The following is a 19,868-nucleotide window of genomic DNA, read 5'->3' on the forward strand; positions in this document are numbered from 1 at the left end:
TTGCAAGCGTTATACGTTTTCAGGTGTGTTGATATGGACAGGGATTAAAACTGATACAGCTCTGAAATGCTTGTGTGGACAGAGATCGTTTTAGTTTGACAACGCCATTAGTCAGAGTTGCAGTTCTGATGATTGCTCATTGACATGGTCTGCAGTTCCTCTTCATTAGTCCCGAGTCATCTTGGGGTGAACTAGCCTTGTAAGACGCACATTATTCAACTTCGATGTTCCTGTTAAATTTTGACTAGAGATCTTAATTGTATGTCGCCCTCCATCTATCCTCTGGAGAATAGGCCGGAAGTGTAATCTTGGGAAAGAAAATTACCTGGTCCCTTTCTCGTGTATTTGTATCTTCTCAACAGATTGGATACAGGTAAGAGAAATGACCAGCCTCCAGTTCACCTTGGAGTCTATTAAGTCCACACCACTCCCACTCCAAAAAACCCTTCCCTTCCCTTCCTGGAGCGTAGCCATTGAGACCCTTTCCCCCACCCAACACTGTGGCTCCCTCAGCCCTCCACCCTGAACAGAAACATCCCCTGAGTACGTCTGGGTGCCTGTTGGCTCTCTGAAGTTCAATGAACAACGCAAATTGCCTGAGGAGTGGAAAATTCCTCTGTCACAGGGGCGCTCTTATCAGCAAAAGCCAGATGGAGCTTCACCGTGGCTGCATTATCTATGTGAAATTGCTTTTTCTCCCAGGAAACCCAAGGATTTGCCCCCACCTTCCCAGCCCATATAAAGAAATGGCCAGTGGCAGGATAAAAACGGGCTAAGATCAGTCTCATTTTAGTAATTCCTATCTGTTTTCGCCATCTATGTACTTTGTTAAAGCTTTTAGTTTATTTTTTCACTGTTTTGCTGTTGAGGAATTAAAATTCAGGAGTAGAATGTGTTTGGATCTGCATGGGAAATGCACATTGAGGATTATGAGTGAACCGTAGCTGGAACAGCTTTTATGCTAATGGTCCAGCTTTTGCAAAATCAGTCTTGGAAAGCTGTCACTTATTTGATACGGAATTGCTGCTTCAAAACAGGCACATTAAATGGCAAATGGCTTAACTAGAAATGCATCTTTCATCTTCCTAATCAAACTGGAAAAGACGCAGGCCACGTAACCAGAAGCTGAATATGATGATACTCACTCAGCACCATTAATACCAGTGCCCACACTCCCTTTCTCAAAAAGAGTACAATCTGCTTTTATGGATGGTTTTAAAGAAATACTGCACCCAAAATGTAGGAATTTGTTTGTGTGTCTCCCCCACGTTAGCAAACTAGCCTTCAGAGACCAGTCAATTGTATTTTGTAGTGGCCAATATCACAAATTTCTCCCAAGGGGCTTTTACAATCTGCACAGCATATGGCACTCTATCCTTAAACCCTCAATCAATACAATGAAAGTGAAAATGAATACAAAAGGCAAATCTTCCCTGTTAGTCGTGCCTCATAAATTCAGTACTCGAACAGATGATATATTCCTAAAATTATTATTTTTTCAAAAACCCTTGAATACCTACCTGCGTTCACACTTGGGCAGACTTGGGTGTTCATTTAATTCAATAACTAGTTTAATAACTCATAACTGCTTCCTACTTGTTTGGCAAGCAGTCCCTCACTCTGCCTGACGATTCACTACATTAATGTGCAGGTATAACATGGGATAAACTGTGTGTTGTGTAAAACTATAAGATTTTACCCAATGGAAAACCAGTTAAAATGTATTTGCCCTAACAATAATTTGAGTGGTAGTATGAGTGACTGAGCAGGACTAGTCTACACTGATGAATAAGCCAGAGGTAAATGAGTGAGACCAGACCTGCAGCATGTGTTCAGTCATCAACACAATGATTGAGAACACAGAGTAGACAAAGCAAATTTGGACTCAAACCACAGATGAAAAAAGGACAGGATAGAGGATATCTTGACTAACTGATTGATTATCTGTTGGGTGACCGTTACCCTGTTTGCTTGGCAAATTTATTACAGCTAGATTGAAAGGAGGTTAACAGGTTATGGCAAGTAGACATAAGATCTTCAGTTGGAGAGACTTCTCATATATTTCTATGTCTGTGGTTTCTGTCTGGGGTGAATGCAGGTTCTAATGTTTGCTCTTTGAGATTTAATGTAAATATATATTTCACGGATATGCAATATAAATAAATTGAAATGTTTTGCCTCTTTAAAAGCAGGAGTAGTAAACTCTTTGACATAGTCAGCTGTGCAGCGTCCATGGAATAGTATCACATTTCGGAGTAGTTTACTTTAAAGGGTTGTGTGTAGTGTTTGTGTCTTTTCACATGTGTACCTGCTGTCCACTGATGCTCAGGGTCTGTCTCCTCAGGACCAACCTGGAGTTGGAGCTTGTGCATCGGGGAGGAAACCTGCGCTCTGGAGGAGCCAGTGCAGCTGCCAAACGCTCATGTCTCAGTAAGTACTTTAAGACCTCCTCAACTTTTATATCTCATATAATGTCTCCTTTAAATCTGTGTATGGTGAGTGTGATATTTTATGTCAGCTATAAGCCTGATACTGCTCCACATATGGGATCATTAATTACAAGGATGAAAAATTAGGTTTTTATGGATCATTTTATGGATCCTGTATACATTTTTACATCACATTTTAGATATCATCAACACTGCACATGCAACATTAGAATGAATAGCTTCCAGTACTGACAGAGACCAATGATAGAAGTCCAATAGAAAGACATTTAGTAAACCGAGCGACCAATTCCCTTTTCCTAATAATATTCATATACTGTATGTCTGGTTTATTATAAAATAATAATGGTAGGTGCAAAATAACACTTGAATTATTTCTTATTGTGTACCGATTTATAGTTTTTCAGTGTTTCCACAGATTTTTTTATATATTTCTTTTAATAAAATGGTGGTTGTCAGTTGTAAGGGCACGTTTGTGTGAATTGTAGTCAAACCCATTCTTCAATGTTACTGCAATGAACCATTAAAAGAAAAAAAGAAAAACACTGAGGGGTGATTAGCAATGGCATGCAACGACAGAGACTGTTGCAGGTGAACTGTCGGGGGCAGTCAGGGTAAATGAAGCAGACAAATAGGTCAAATGTTTTTGTCGACCGTGTCACAACTGATGAAAATGGTGATCAAAGCTAAACATCAATCACTACTAATATGTATCACATTGATTACTGATCAAAATCTACAATTTTAATTAATTGTTCAAGCATTTGTGAATGAATGACCTTATGTTGCAAGACAAAGTCGTATATACCTATTAGGTGTCAAAGTTTCCTGTTCACACTCCGTCTCATTTCCTATTTCTTTAATTATTCTATCAAAGTTGCGGCTGCTGCAGTGAAATGGCCTGTCATCCTTGAGTGGCTGAAAAGAGATTTCACACTAGAGGTTTGCCATTTATGAGCTACATTAACCATGTAGCCGCGCTGACAGCCAAATTTACTCAGTTGCAGTACATTACTGTTCGTTCTTCTTCGGGAAATGGATCTGAAGGAAAAAGGCAGACGTGTGCTAACTGTGAGAGCCCAAGGGGTTCCTAAGCCTGTTTCCCAGCAGGCACTTCTTCTGTTCTGCTGATGAGGATATGATGGACCTCAGAGACGAGCTGTTTGCAATTCCACTGAAATGGGCGGAATCGGCTCCAGAGTCCGGCCTCAAAATAGACTGTCCTTGGTTTATTTAACTGCAAATATTTGAATTAATCTCTGGGACTGTGTGGCTGTTACTGTACAGGGAGTTTAAAGGCGAATCCCATTGACCTCAGTTGTGAAGACTTGGAAGGGTGTTGACTGCTGTATTTCACTCACCTCAGTTCTATGCCTCCGTGCCAGCGACAACCGGTGGTGGAAGGTGTTATTGGGTTGTCCACCTGTCCCATTCTTGTGAACCCTATATCTCAAGAACGCATTTTTAGGAATTTCTTCATTGATTTCTCCCGGGTGAACAGATTAGAATTTGGTGGTCAAAGGTCAAGCTTGCTGTGACCTCACAAAACAGATTTTTGCCTTGCGAACAAAATATCTCGGGAACACCTCCAGGGAATCCTTTAAAATTTGGCACAAATGTTCATTTAGACTCAAAGATGAACTCATCAGAATTTGCAGGGTCAATCACAAAACATTTTTTTGCTCTCTTGAACATGATATCTGTGATTTTGTTCGTAGAACACTGTATGATCATATGCACCAAGACGAAAAGTCAATGCACAGATCAAAACCTCTTCTGTGAATAAGGTCCATTTTCTAGACCGTGTGGTTGACCCAAATGTATGTCAACTGATAAAAGACATTGGCAATACAGAAATATAAATGTCCCCTCATCAAGATTTATGACATGGGAAACAGAAGAAACATTATTATATATAACAGAGTGAGGTGCCTACATTTAAGCATGTTGTCCAGTCAGGTGGATCAGACTAGAGAAAGAGTTGTTGGCGGTGCCACCTTTCATAAACCAGGCAAGTAGCATGAAAGTGCAGTCATTTACATGTGAAGTTTCTTATGTTTTTACTCATTTCATCGTAGAGGACAGTTAAATTTGTCTGGCACAAAGGACACATCCCATTACCCTGGAAATGCTTCAACTCTTCTCCCACTGTCCCCTCTTTCCCGTGTTCCTCAGTGTCTCAGTAGTGTGGGAAGCGGAATAACATGCTTTATTGTTACCTCAGCCAAGGAGGTTATGATTCTTTAACATTGTGAGATGGGGTGTTCTGTAGTACTGTAATACTACAACTCAACTCATACAACAGCAAAAAAAAATATTATTTTATTATTAAACAACTGATTAGATCTTGGACCTGAAGCTGTATACATCTTGGAGTTTAATGTCAGTAGCTGGAAATTACTACCATAATATTATTCACCCCTCGTCTATTTCTCATTTACCTTCTTGCCTTCCTACCCTTGCCGCTCCCAGGTTAATTCCTTGCAAGAGGTGAGGGAAGAGGAAACGATGCCACAGTGAAGACAAATGGGATGTAACCAGCGACTGGAACAGACACTTTTTGCTTTCAAACTGCTGTGTCCATGTCACCCTGCGGAGGGCAGTGTTGCTCCAGATATTGACGATTCCCGTCCGAGTCAAATTGCAGAGCTGATAATTGGAAGCACTGCATTACAGTATCATAATTCCCTTTAAAACAAAATCAAATAGGATTAGTGTTGCTCAATGGAAAAAGGTTTAGGTTGAACAGAACGTTGTTACATTCACCCAAAGATGAGAACAAATGGAAGTGATTGGTTTAGTGGCACTGATTTCAAACAGGGATGCGATTTTAATCTGTTTCTCTTACACAATTTGAATTACTGGATTTAAGAGACCTTCTGATTTCACAGTTAGTAAAAGTAGGTTAATTTATTCCAGGACTAATAAGAAAGACGAGACACATTTTTTTTTAACTTTGGATACGAAACATTTAAAATTAGTTCTTGCCTTTCACCCAGATCCAGTCAGCTATAATGTCATGGATTTGGTGCTTCTACCTTTTATAGTACAGGCTTGATCTGGGCAAAGACTTTAGAGGCTCTGAAATGTACTGCTATTAAAAGCTAGTGTGTACACGAGAGATTGTGCGTGCACAGGGGGTCTCTGTTCATGTTCCATTAGTTTCACAGCGAACAGGTGTGACCTGACCAAACACTCGCTCGAGGCTATCGAGCACCACCGTGCATCCACCTGACTTGGTCTGGTTTTATCTGAGTCAAACCATTAGCCTGCAGTCACTTCTAGTCAACCGCTTTCATCCTTCTCATCTGCACTGGTTGCTGCTGCTGGGTTGTGACAATGGGCACTGAGATAAACAGACACACGCTGGTTTTGTGCCTGTCAAAGCTTTGTGAGAACGTAACAATGATGTGTTCTGTTCCCCCCCCCCCCTCCTTTTCAGATCAGCTGTTCCATGTGCTGGCCATGCACATGCGTCTGTACAGCATTGATTCAGCCTACAACCCCTGGACTAAGCTGACTCAGATTACACAAAGCAAAGAGGCAGAGTGAGTTACGCTCTCTTTAAGCACCGCCGCAAACAGTACATCGATAAATCTGATTGTACGCGTCACGTACTCCCCAGTCCCTACTTTTTCTGCCACTTTTCCTCTCTCTCATAAACATGCAATCAAAGAACCACTTTGTGCTCTCTCTTTACGCCTCCATATCCTCCTGCCCCCAACAGCCTTTTTCTTCCACACAAAGACGAGCTAAAAACATAAAAAGGGACCCCGCGCGGTTTCCATAGATACCAATAATTGCTGCATCTGGCAAATTACCGGGCACTCTGCAGAGAACAAAACGACCCTGTCAAATACACTGTAAGGAGAACAACTGCACCGCACCAGCACCATACCAGCATGCTGATCCCTGTATATCTGAGTGTTTAATAAGCCATAACTTTAACTCCCAGGTCAAAGCAGCAGTGTTTTAAAAAGGTTTTTTTTAAAAAAAGCTATCAGAGCACAGGTCTTGCTGTGTATATAGTTTCAAATTTGCTTAACAAATAAAGGTCTTTAAAAGGCCCGCTCCCTGTGTTTCCACCTCAACGTCTCTAAGCCCTAGTTACATATTCATATTGCGTGCCATCTCCATTTACATGTCTTCTCTTCTGTTGACAATTCAACGAGGTTCCAATCTCCACTCGACTATTGAAAGGCCTCAGGGGTTTTGAAAAAAGAGGAACTGCACTTAAAGAATAATACCTTCCATTACCAGAGCACTCACCAGTTAATTCCACTGTGCATCGGAGGAAAGCAATAGAGGACAGAGCTTTCAACCCCTGGTTCGACTACTGAAAATACACTATACTTGCATACGTTCCTCTTAAATTTCTCTAATAAAAACAGGCCAAAAGCAGTGTTTTATTTTTTTATTTTTCACATCTTGTGGAAACATCGCTCTGTCCTATTTAACTGGGCTAGATCAGGTTGACCGCCTCAGGATGTCAATGACAGTGCTCCCTCCTCAAACCCTGACAAAGTATTTTTACACACCTAATGGCTCCTCTGAGAATACTGTATGGCTGTGAGCACTTTAGTAGTAACAGGTCTAAAAGCTGTCTTACAACGTTAACAGGGAGGAAAGGTTGTTAAAGCTCCTCTCGCACCAACTGTTGCAATGACAACCGACAACAGAAATAATTTGTACATTAAGTAGCACGTTCTTACATGCAGTCAAGATTCAAGACAGAAAGAGACATAATGTGTTAGACACCAGGACATGAATGATCTGATCGGCTGATGATCGGTGTAGGTGACTCTTAACATTACTGTTATTCTGATATTAAAGCAAATTTATGGAGAAAGCCACAGTCATTTGTATTATTATTTGGCATTTAGTGGAAGAGGAAGCAGAGTTGAGAGAAAACAGCAATGAGTTAAAAATGCTGTGATAATGGAAGATGAGAGATTTTCCATCTTTTTGTCATTCAATGAAGGGAAAATAGACTTTTATTGAAAGATAAATTCAGACATAAAACCAGAATGCTAAATTGCCATCACATTAATGTGATGGCAAATGTAATAAAAAGCTCTTCTGCTTTTTGTCACAGCAGCTTCGATGAAGAGAGACCCGAGGTACCCATGCTGTTTCGAGACGTCCCTTCCCTCCTGATCATCTTTGTGCTTACGATGCCACAGCCTCTGCGAAAAGGTACGGTCCCCTCTGTCTGTATCATGACACCACTAGAGAGCGGGGAGTCGCTCAGTGGCTGCTCCACAAGGACAACTCCATTATCAGTCGTAATCAGGGCTGAGTGCAGGACAGAAGCATTTCACATCTCTTATCGAAGCTCCTGTTGTTGCTGTTTTGACTGTGAGGATCAGAGAGAGGCGACCCTGGCGATGGGAGGGCTGCAATTCCATCTGCCCCTTATCTTTGACTTGTCGCTGCATTTCTTCCATCTTAGAGCTTTACAACAAAACGTAAGGGGGGGGGATCCCTAAAGACCTGGCCCGACACACTACAGTCACGTTTAATGGGAGAAGAGTCGCAGCAGGCAGATCATCTCATTGATGACTGAATTGGGTTGACCGCTGGCAGGGACAGGGAGGACTTTTGCAGCACAACAAAGATGGATATAGTGGAAAGAAGCCTTTGATTGAAACTGTTAACATTATATTTAGATATTGTTTGGTTTCATAAATTGTTTTTGGTTAATATTTTGTTACACCAAATATCGATATTGGCATCTGCCTCCAAAAAAACATATTGGTTTGGCTCTTGCAAAAACATTAAAAGAGATTGAATTTTTAGTTTTTTTTAAATAACAGGATAAGAGGCACATTAATGAAGTAGTAATGTGCTGAATGAATATGCTTAAAGCAAAAATAATGACATCTTAAAAAACCTTGATTTTTCTAAAGTGAGCAATAGAAAAGGAGAGCCATGATTGGTCAATGCGTGGTCCTGAGTGCACTTGTTGGTTAAAAGGGATGACCTTTTTTGAATTCTGTTTTGTTGTGTGTACTGACTCATGTCATAGTGACCAACACAACCACTTTGCTGTGGAAGAAAACCAACCCCGCTCTCTGATGTTCTTTTCAGTACAAAATCTAAATGTCTTTCAGGCTTCATTTTCCACCTGACATGCTCTGCTAATTATCCTGCACACTGTTCAGTCAGGCTCTCCATACAATGCAGCGGAAACGAACACAAAGCCCTTGTGAATGACGGCCAACCTCCCTCAAAGAGCACTTTTTAATGCTCTTTTTTTGTAATTCAAGATCACGCATGCTCACTGTGTCACCATCTCTCATCTCTCGTAGAACACTTTACCTGTGTGGTGAAGATGCTGTACAACCTGCAGTTCATCCAGGCTGTGACTGCTCTGTCGACCAAGTTCAGCCCAGAGGAGAGGCAGGCCTGGAGCACGTCTGGAGCACTCAAGAAGGTAGAAGTGCAATCAATTGACACGACTCTGAGACCTTATTACACCATCACATACTAATTTGACCTCTTTTAACTTTTCTGGTATCAAGTGTAGGTTGACACTTTTTTTTCTTTTGTCTGCTCTGCAATGCTCAGAGCTTTTAGTGCTATGAACAGGGTCAGGGCAAGTTCATTACTTAAGATGTTTTAAAGGGGACATAGCATGCAAATTCCACTTTGTTAGTGCTTCTACAGGTTAATGTGGGTATCTGGCATGTCTACCAACCCAAAAACTCTGGGCACTTGCAGCGTTTGTTATAGTTCCTCTCAGTCAGAAACGTCATGCTTGAGCGACTGATTACGCTTCCTGGGTATTGTGTCGTAACAATACACTGGAAGTCTCCTACATGGTCTTGGCCCCCGTCCGTCCGTCCCGTCCCCCACACTCGTTACTTCCGGTTTACACCGGAGGCTGCGAGGCAGCGCAGCGCCGTTCCCAAGCACGCAGCCGGGCTGTTCAACGGGAGAGCATTTCTCCGCTGGTCAGCCCGCGATTCACTCACATGTGGCATTTGTCTGGATCGTTGGGACTGGGAGGCTGCAGCAGCTGCTCGGGAGCGACCGCCGCTCTCCCGTGCGTGAGCTGGAATTTGTGTCAGCGCCACGCAGCCAACAGTGTGGAGGACTTCCGCAGTGTTCAGCGCTACTGTAACCCCCGAACCCCGACATTCAACGGGTACAACAACAAGCGGAGAAAGCAGAATCGCGGGCTGACCTTATATGTACAGTCTATGGGGCTGACCAGCGCGGAGAAATGCTCGTCCCGTGTGAACAGCCAGGCGGCTGCGCGGCTGAAGCAGCGCTGCGCTGCCACCTTGATCTTCCACACTGCCAGCTGTGTGGAAGACTTCCGCAGTGTTCAGCTCTACTGTATGCCGGGTTACAGTAGTTCCGCCGGGTTACAGTAGTTCCGCCGGGTTACAGTAGTACCGCCGGGGTAACCGCGAGACCAGACGAAGTGCCGCTGCGAGGCAGCGCAGCGCCGTTCTCCAGCGCGCAGCCGCCTGGCTGTTCACCCGGGACGAGCATTTCTCGCTGGTCAGCCCCATAGACTGTACATATAAGGTCAGCCCGCGATTCTGCTTTCTCCGCTTGTTGTTGTACCCGTTGAATGTCGGGGTTCGGGGTAAATGATGGTCTTCATAGCCCCCCACCTCTCTTTCTCTCTCTGTCTGTCTGCTTGTGTGCTTGTAGTGGATGGGCAGAGGGGGACATTTAATTATGTGATTGGGAAAATTAAAACTCCAGGACAACAAGGGAATACAAAGTATGGGATGCATATTTGATAATTTATATCATATAAAATATGTAATTTATATCGTTTAAAATCATGGGGGAGAGGGGAGGGGGAGCTGGCTCATTAGCATTTAAAGGAACAGGCAGTCAAAACAGGTCGCTCTGTGGAGGGCTGTTTTATACAGGGTAAAAGGGTGCTGTTTTAAATGATCCTTGTGGTATTTTGACCAAAGTATGTTACAGACATTTCATTAAGACCCCAAGGAACCATATCAACTTGTGGTAAAATGGGCATGCTATGTCCCCTTTAATATTTACATATATTTTGTGCTTCTTTTCTTTCTACTTTTTTCTTTTTGCTGATTTTATTGGTTTTCCTTTGCTTCTCGTGTGCTTTGCCTCGGTAGTCAATGAATCTCTGTGTAACCTAATAATTAATTAAGTGTACAGAGAGGTACCCTGTGGAGTTTCCTTGTTAACAAACAAAAGTAACATTTACATTAATCGTTACTTACTTAAAAGCATTGTGTGTATTACTGCTTTTCCTTCCTCATAAAAAATTTCAGAGCAAATTCTTTCGAAAGATTTGAACTCTGCCATATTTGCCTCCATGATTACTGGTTAGCACTCTTCTTCTCTGCCCTATTGATGTATTGCTATGTTTCCTCAAGCATTACTGCCACCTATTGATCAATGAAATGGTGTGAAAGACTATTACATCCATGTGAATGTACATGTGGTGCGTGTTCACAATGCAAACAAAACCTGGACCTACTCATTAAAAATCTGCTCCGGAGCTCAAGGAAAACCTGAATAAACATTGGTTTATAGCATAAAGATAATGTCTGAGTCATAGACTGTATGTAAAGATGGGCGATATGAAAGCTCCAGAAAAGTGAAGGGGTCAAATGTCATGATTGCCAGCTGAGACTGACTCATGATTGGTCGAGTGTGGATATCGGCGGGATCTTGCTACCGCTTCTCCATCCTCCAATCGCTGCAGCGCAGACTCAAATGCACAAGATGGCAGCGTTTGTATCTGGGGTATTTTGGCTACATTTCTGGACAGTTGGAGGAAGTCCATCATCCATCTTTATATACAGTCTGGTCCGAACACTTAAAACAACATAACATTTTCAGTGCGCCTGAAAATGTTGTGTAAGGAAACCATTACAGAATTCTGCTCTCGGTGCAGTTTCAGGCCTACACGGGAATATGTTGTCAGTCCACATGTATTCTTTGCTCGTTGAACACTTCCCTGGAACCACAGTATGTCCACAACCTCAGTAAATCATTGTTTGTGACTAAGTATTGAGATGAATTAAGCCCTTTCCGATTTCATTTATATGCTTTTCACAGTCGACAGTATCGATCTTCATTATCTGGAAAAGTGTGATTACTGGAGAGTGTTGCATTAATTGGCTATTTGTCCTCAGTCTATTAAATCTGTATTAGCGAGCGACTGCCTTGAATGTCAAATGACAAATAGCTGAAACTGTCCCCCTGCAGGGTGTTTCCATCCATAATGGAGGCCTGGATTCCTATCTTCTTACTACGCTGTCATTAAACAGTAATGCGGGAATTCACGGGCTGCCGTTAAGATGGATTTCAAATCCACCACGAGAACGGCATCCATATTTGGTAGAATGCTCATTGTAATTAAATTGAGGTTGTTAGAATAGATAAAGTCTGAGCAAAGATCAGAGCCTGGAGGGAAGAAATCCATGGATTAGAAATTCCTCCTCTATAAATCTATGACAAGGGACGGCAGGCGAGATAAGACTGCTGTTTTATATTCTATCACCTTCAGCTTGATAAATGCTCGCAGCTTTTCCTCTTTATAAAATACGCCAAACCAGTTGAATTTTTATCCGAACATACATCCAGTAATGTCTCTACCACTTATCAGATGTTATATTGTGTGCAAAGAATGATTGTCCTGTGCTTATTCCGCATAAGTCATTATATTCTACAGTGATTCAGATTTTATACTAAAGAGGAGCAACAGGAAGACACATGTGTGACGCATTATGATATGTGACCTTTATACAATTGAAAACTAACAAGAGATTGATTAAGTCAGGACAATTTTATTTTTTTGTGGTTTTGTCCATAGTTACAATGTCTTACCTATTTCTGAAGTATTTCTGAAATGTGCAGACACAATCTCTTTTGTCTGCAATGGAAATTGATTCAATCATATCAGGAAATGAGACATCGAGGTGAATGTGCTAATTTAGCAAGACAGCGAGGTCAGAGAGCTTCTCAGTTTTCGGTGCGTTCATGACGTCAAATATGACTCACCGGGGAAGGATACAAAAAGATAAACTCCTCTACTGGCAAATGGAAAGGCATCAATCAGCATTTTCTTTTCGAAGGTTCACCCGTGTTTAAAGAACCTGCATATACCGGCTAATTTTGGTGTAACAGAGAGAGAAGTGTGTGGAGTTTGGTGTTTTCTCATTTCACATCACAGAGGAAATATAGAGACGACCATAGACTCGATTAAAAATAAAATCTTTGCCATTTAATGTTTGATAACTTGCTCTGAATATTCTGCATTTCTGCTACAGAATGCTGCAAACGCTGAGAGATCTTTTGAAGCGCTGCTCAGTCACGCCATCAGTGAGCTCTCCAAGGACAAGAGTGTCTACAAGGTGAACGCTGAGGAAACGTCAATGGTGAGCCGTGAAACTGACTCTTTAGCACTTCCTAACATAACCGCGCCCTCAGGATCTCTGTGTCTATCTCTCTCATGTGGCCATTACTGTGAGAGACAGTGGTCTAGTATCTCTGCTCATCTCCAGGGGGAGATATACATCACAGTGTTATCACCAAGCTGTTTGCTGGTTATTGATCAAGTGTTGCTATTGTTTCCAGCTGAGCTCCAGTGTGTGGTCCCCGCAGTCTATCGAGTTCAGCCTCCAGCAGTTCTGCCTGCCTTTCCTCCGCCTCTCCTGCCTCCTGCAGCATCACCTCTACGGAGATAACCTCACTGGCTGCATGGTATGTTATAACATCAGTCATTCTACAGGCTAATTTATCCTCTACGTTATTCTTTTATATGTATTTATGTTTCAGGATGTAAGTAGGCATGAGTTTGAAACCCTCTACTTGTTTGTGTGTTGTCAGGAGGAGGATGAGTTCTCGTCCTTGGCTGTGTGTGTGGGGCTCTTACCATCGGCCCCTCCGCCTTCCAACACTGTGCACAGTGCCTCGTACCTGGAGTGGGCGGTCAGCGCCTTCGACTTGGTGACACAGTGGTGTGCTGAGGTCCAGGGGCTCTCTCAGATGCAGGCTGAGCAGTCAGTGGTGCGTGAATTTCAGTCAAAATATAAAAGTTATATGGAAAATATCAGCATTTAATGAGAAGTTGGACTTCCAAACTCTCTGCAGTGTCAAAATTCAAAGCACATATTTTGAACTCGGCACTTTGTAAATGATTCATGTAACTAAAACTGCTATTGACACTTAGACTTTTAGTTCCAACCTTGGTTGACAAGGTCCATAGCTGTGTCTCTGAGGAGAGTGACTGCACAAATAACCGAGTGTCTAACACTCCCTCATGATTCAGCACTGCAGTCATCTCGGATATTACACATTTGGGGGAACTTGTCTTGCATGTCAATTTATATTGGATTTAAGGTGTTGTGTTATTTATTACATCTGATAGCTGAACAAAATCATAAAAACTAGGAAGGCAACCTGGGTAGATTTATTAAACTACTCGACTCAACAAAAAAAACAGTAAATAGCAGTAGCATATTCAGTTTTATATTTCAGGGTTTTTTGTTGATGACTAAAGCTGAAGAGTTTTATGATAAAGAGTCTGGAATAATTCATTACTGACTGTGGTGCACAACAGAGCTGTGGCCTGACTCTTGTCTTTCCCGTCCTCTGAAGACGTTGCTCGTCCAGGATCCTCAGTGGGCGACCCCTCGCCTTTTGCAGCTACCTGACAACTACAATATCATCTTCCAGTACTATCACAGGAAGGCCTGCACTGCCTGCAAAAAGGTGCCAAAAGACCCTGCACTCTGCCTTGTGTGTGGCGCCTTCGTCTGTCTCAAAGGCGTGTGTTGCAAACAGCAGGGTATTTGTGAATGTGTTTTGGTAAGTGACTCAAAGGCAGGGCCAAACTGTTGATGACTTTATATAATATATCACAGCTTTTTGACAGTGTTATGATCCGTGTGTGTAAAACTCACGTGTTGCTTGTCATTTGTAGCACTCGCAGCATTGTGGCGCAGCTACAGGCATCTTTCTACTGATAAACGCCTCAGTCATCATCATCATCCGCGGACATCGTTTCTGCCTGTGGGGTTCTGTGTACCTCGATGCTCACGGAGAGGAGGACCGGGATTTACGGTATGAAACATCACATGCAGCCATTACAGACAGGATATTGTGCAGTGAGCTTTTAACAGTTAAAACATATTAATACACATATACCGTGTTCATCATACTTATGTTCAGTATGTACCAATAGTAATGGCCATATAGCGTACGCCCCCAGCTTTCAAGAAAGTAAAATTAGTTTGAACTATTCCCTGACGTGGACAATGGTGCACTACAGCAAACTTAGAAATAAGTAATATAAGTATTATATTATAAGTAATATAAGTATTATGACATATCAGTGTGCATGCTGATGTTTCTGTAGTAAAAACACATAACGTCCTCAAAACCCTCATGGTTTCTATCCAGCATGGATTTGGGACACAGCTTTTTCTTTTTTTGAAATATCTGTTGCTGCAGTGAAAACACATCTCTCATTCTTGTTTCCCCCTCTGGCCTTTCTCCAGCCGTGGCAAGCCTCTCTTCTTATGTGCGGAGAGGTATCGAGTGTTGGAGCAGCAGTGGGTATCACACACCTTTGATCACATCAATAAGCGTTGGGGGCCTCACTATAATGGACTCTAAGATCTTCCACAGTCCAGAGAAAACCGCAACCCGTGAACGGAGAAGGATTTTTTTTTTTTCCTGGCTCATGCGTCTGTCTCGATCAAAATATTTGGGACTTTTTAACGTGATAAACACAAACTTGCGGTGAGGGTTTTTGCTGCCACAGCCTTGGTTTATGTGAAGTTTGGTGTACAATCATGCCTAAAGATTAACACGTGTGTGTGTTTAAGTGATTTATTGTGTGGTTTTCAACAGGGAAATAAAATAATTTGGTGAGATCTAAGTAAAGCAAGCACAACTTTGCCCAAATTTGAAATTGGTTTGGAGCAGGCTTTTGAAGCCTTGCATATTTATTTGGGTTAAAAACTACATAGGTAGAGAGTGCTGAAAGTCCCTGCAGAGTTTGATAACTTTTTTTTGCAAAATTTCTGATGTTGATGCATATCCCTTTTTTATTTATCAAAACGTGCTCTGCTGTACTGGCATGAGTTTCAAGCTCCTGATGAGTGTAGCGATGTTTTTGCACTCATTGTCTAGGCAGGACAAGTCCACCCATCAACACTAGAGGTTTTTTTTGCAAACGAGCAAAGACTCTTTTCTTTCTTTTTAATGGGTCTTGTTGCAATCCATCCTCAGGAATTATTTTTTTTCTGTTTTTGCTGTTTAAAAAAACAAGTTTTAGATATTTAAATAAATGCTGCTGCTCATTGTTCAAGTAAGTAATTTTAACTTTTGTGAAGACTTTTTTTTTTTTTTCTAAGGTTGTGCTTTGGGTTTACAGCAGATGGCTGGGAACGTTGACTCCAACTCACTTTAATGTTTATGGAGGTTTGCGGTCGCTTTATTTCACGAATCCCCTCTACACTTAACGTAGTCCTGCCCCATCTGCTCTTTGTGTGTCTGGCTTGTTCTGAAGAAGCCACTCAAATGCCAACTCTTTAAATGGCTAAACCATGGACTGTCCATAAAGATGGTAGACGTGTCTCCACTTCCTCACATTGAACAAAAATGAAGCTTAAATATCCTTGACACAGGTTTGGCCATCTTGTGCTTGTGATGTCATTTGGAGCCAGAGTTTGCGCAGTAGTGATTGTGGTGTGGAGCCACTTGACGTTTCACCCCATTTTAATAGCATCAAACAAGTAATTAAAAGCAAACTTACCAGAAAGATCATCCCTTGAACAAACATCAAAGTGATAATGACAGAACACATCTTTTAGAAAAATGTATCCGACATGTGTTTTGACTTTTTAGTTTTATCCATTTCCCATCTGCTAACATGGAGGTGGCAGGTTTTATGACCTATACAGCAGCCAGCCACTAGGGGGCGATCCAGATCATTTGGCTCCACTTTGGGGGATCTGTCATGTCGTCCATCTTTATATACAGTCTTTGAGCTAAACTCGCATCCGGTCTAGAACTCACTGTCCCTGCTCCACAGAAACCCTGAATTCAAACCCCCAGAATTGAAGTCGCATATTTGTTTGATTTGGTGTCCTGCTGCACTGGCAGAGCTGAACTCCACATGAGAAATGAAACGTTATATCAGCTTCATCAAAGTTTTCTCTAAAGATTTAAAACTCTGTGAAATCTAAGTTGCTTTTGACTAGAAAGGTCGATATTCCTTATGTGTCTGCGCTGTCAGAAAAAAAATCTTTTCCTTTTGATGCTTTTTTGATTGTCGAGTCCAAACTGCAGTACAGTACATTTACTGTGATAACTGTCATCTAGTTGTGATTTATAGTTGCATTCCAACTTTACAAGATCATCAAACTTGAGTATCTGGTCTACACTGTGCATGACATCCTTTACGCCACAATTATTCAAGTGTCTTAGCTACTTTTCTTTCTGATTATCACCTGTTGTTTTTTTTCTGGAGGGGAGGAGATTTATCCAGTGCCTGCGAAATATAATTTTTCTTCTGAGTGATAAGCGGCACAAACTGCTGATATCCCTGATGTTGTTTTTTTTTTTCTCTAAGAAATGCTGGGCCACATTGTTCGGCATCAAGGAATTTTTAAGGAACAAGCTAACACTTGAAAACCTTCCTCTTGAATTCATGCATGCTGCTTTTTCTGTTTACTGAGTTTCTCCTCCCTTCTTTGTTCTGCAGTACCAACTTTGTAAATGACCGCAACCAAAATAGCCAATGAGTAACGGGGGGGGTAAAAGTAACTGAAAGCTCTTGTGTGTTCTCCTGTATGAATGAAGAGAGAATACAGTATATTACTGTAGGTGCTGACTCAAACTTTCTGAGTTTGTTCAGAAAGTGTGACTTGGACATTTAATGCAAAATGTAACATATGTGAATAAAATATAAACACACCGATTCTTCTCCTTTTCTTTTCCTGTCTGTGAATTGTCATTTACATTATCCTATCGACTATATTAACCAGATGATTGTATTTTTTTATTTAGTATTAATGCTCTCATGTGGTAATATTAATAAGTATAATACTCATTAAGAGTCACTTGTAGCAGGTATAAATGTTGAAGGACAACAGGACATATGATTTCAAAACATTGATTTGGCTCCATTAAGCTAAAATATTACTTAATATAAGGATTTTTTTCTCCTGTCTTCAATCACTATATTGGCTGTATTGGGCACATGTGTCTGTTTAAGATACAGACATCCACCTCAAACTGTGTTGAGCGAGGGACTTGGCTCATTCAAGCTCAAATCTTAAGAGAGACAACTTCCAGAGCACATCCTGTGACCGTGTAATGTGACTGTACCTGAAAACAGTTTGTACATGTTTTTAAAATGCTGCCAGCTGAGCGCACAAGTACAGTTTTTTCTTTTTACAAAGGGAAATATATTTTAGTATTTTATGAATTAACTCGGAATGTTGAGCAAAAATGTCAATGTTGAAAACAAAGTCAAAATGAATCATATTTTTTGCATTTTGGGAATAGATTTTGAAATGGGCCAACAGACAGCTGCCAGCGCTTTTCAAGTTTGTCTGTTTTCCCCATCTAGGCAAACTTTTATTGGCACAATGTAATAATGTGCCAACACTGATTACCTCACTCTGTATTTGTGCTAGTATTTCTTTCTTCCTAAAACTGATTCTGAAGCAGGCTACAGTTTTATCAATTCATCTACACAAGCATTTTGTATTTCAAATACAATTTGGACATTGTTCTTGACATTTCAGCTGTTTTCTCGACGTTTGAACTTTATATTCGAAATAAAAAAAACACATTTGTCAACATTCTCGAAATGAAAAATGAAAGAAAAAAAATCTTGCTCCTCTAATTTCTTTCCATATGCCTGGCCCTAAAAGTCTTCTGTGCAGTTCAAGTTATTCCAGATAGTGTGTGTGTTGGCCTTCAGTTACCATGTGACTGAGCTTTTTTCTTCCAGGGTAACTGGGTTGAAATTTCATAAACAAGGGAGGCCCCCGGGTTAGTGACGGGAGGCCGCACAAAGCCTCTGGTTTTCTGCCTGTTAGACAAAGAGAAAACAGTCAGTACTATGGAGCTGCAGAGGAATTTTCTCTGGGTAAAATCACCGGGACTGTGGGACGGGTTTGCTGCAGAGAGAAGCTGGTGCTGCAGACGGGGCTGGGGAGAGCTTCACTGGACGTGTCCTCACTTCCTCCAGATCCAGGTCAGTATTTGGAGCCGGAGCAGAAACTGGAACAAACCTCTGTGTGTGTGTGTGTATGAGGTGATGCAGGTGAGATCACAGCTTCCAGTCCTGTTGAACAAACAGGCTCGGGTGTCTGTGAATTATTAAAGTCCTGCTCTGAGTAAACAGGGAAATCAGTTCGGAGATGTTTCTGTGGACATGGGTAAGTTGCACGTAGAGAACTGTTGGTTTAGGTCAGAGCAGTGAGTCCAGTGTAAAACTGTCTCCGGTGATGGGATATGTTGACTCATCTAAAGATGGACACAGGAGTGTGCAGGGATCAGCTGAGGTCTCACACACTTTCCCATCTTTTGCAGATTTTAGAGATGGAAACACGGGGGCAGCTATGTCAAGGTAGGACTCACAATACACACACTAACACACCTTCAAGGTCACATCAGGTGTAGATGTAGGTGTCTTTTATTCTAATTATTTTATATTTTAGAAAATAGGCTCCTTCCTATGGTGGTGTTAATCTTTTCATTGGAGTTTACAGAGGTGTAAAGAGTGCAAATCACATAATTGCATCATCATTAGCACTGACAGACCTCAGAGGTTCAATAGGTGAGCATTTATGTAACAGGTTTTATTACAAGGTTAAAATAGACCATGTTATACCTCATAGTTCTGCAAGAGCTCCAATAGGATATCGTTTTTGTCTGGGAGTGGATGGCAAGTACTTTATTTGGGAAATTGGAAAATTAAAGTAGCAGGCTACAGTTTCACCAATTCATCTACACAAGCATTTTTATAGATCCTGTCATATATACTTTATAAGATGTTTTTTCATGAGCTTGTAGAATTATGGAAAATATGAGTGAGGGTCAAGCTCTGATGTTATTAAGCTTTGGTTTGGTTTTGTCTACTGTTTCAATTTGTCTTAATACAAAAATGTGCACTTTGTGCAGAAACATGTTAAATGATCCTGAATAAAAATGACAAAAACCCACATGCAATGAATTATCTCAAACCTTTATTTATAACATGTTAGATTTAACCATGTTGTGCACAAGCAGGAGCATTGCACTGCTTCACATCACAGTCGTTATGAAAACAGCTATGATTACTTTAAGTCCTGTGGTTAAGGTGTGCAGACTCATTACACTGATCATAGTGTTGTCTCTTTGTTCATCGGGTTGATTCAGTTTGAGTTAGATTTGGTTAAAAAC

General features: G+C 41.3%; 2 protein-coding genes across 8 annotated transcripts in view; both read left to right on the top strand.

Moving 5' to 3' along the window:
* Positions 1 to 17,391, top strand: part of ubr3 (ubiquitin protein ligase E3 component n-recognin 3) — a 41,374-nt gene extending 23,983 nt beyond the window's left edge. For 2 of the 3 annotated variants that reach the window (XM_035175201.2, XM_035175203.2), the window contains 10 exons: positions 2,345 to 2,430; positions 5,890 to 5,995; positions 7,543 to 7,643; positions 8,759 to 8,883; positions 12,731 to 12,838; positions 13,038 to 13,163; positions 13,290 to 13,469; positions 14,061 to 14,270; positions 14,386 to 14,525; positions 14,963 to 17,391. In XM_035175201.2, the coding sequence (XP_035031092.1) occupies positions 2,345 to 2,430; positions 5,890 to 5,995; positions 7,543 to 7,643; positions 8,759 to 8,883; positions 12,731 to 12,838; positions 13,038 to 13,163; positions 13,290 to 13,469; positions 14,061 to 14,270; positions 14,386 to 14,525; positions 14,963 to 15,080 (1,300 nt within the window). In that variant the 3' untranslated portion in view covers positions 15,081 to 17,391. The remainder of the gene's footprint in view (positions 1 to 2,344; positions 2,431 to 5,889; positions 5,996 to 7,542; positions 7,644 to 8,758; positions 8,884 to 12,730; positions 12,839 to 13,037; positions 13,164 to 13,289; positions 13,470 to 14,060; positions 14,271 to 14,385; positions 14,526 to 14,962) is intronic. The other variant, XM_035175202.2, reaches the window with a different exon arrangement.
* A 1,504-nt stretch (positions 17,392 to 18,895) lies between these two features.
* myo3b (myosin IIIB) overlaps positions 18,896 to 19,868 on the top strand; it is a 63,925-nt gene continuing 62,952 nt past the window's right edge. For 3 of the 5 annotated variants that reach the window (XM_035173673.2, XM_035173672.2, XM_035173674.2), the window contains exon 1: positions 18,897 to 19,053. In XM_035173673.2, the coding sequence (XP_035029564.1) occupies positions 18,932 to 19,053 (122 nt within the window). In that variant the 5' untranslated portion in view covers positions 18,897 to 18,931. Of the gene's footprint in view, positions 19,054 to 19,868 lie in introns of all 5 variants that reach the window. The other 2 variants (XM_035173676.2, XM_035173671.2) reach the window with 2 other exon arrangements.

The sequence above is a fragment of the Hippoglossus stenolepis genome, chromosome 13, assembly GCF_022539355.2.
Source record: "Hippoglossus stenolepis isolate QCI-W04-F060 chromosome 13, HSTE1.2, whole genome shotgun sequence".
NCBI classification, from domain to species: domain Eukaryota; kingdom Metazoa; phylum Chordata; class Actinopteri; order Pleuronectiformes; family Pleuronectidae; genus Hippoglossus; species Hippoglossus stenolepis.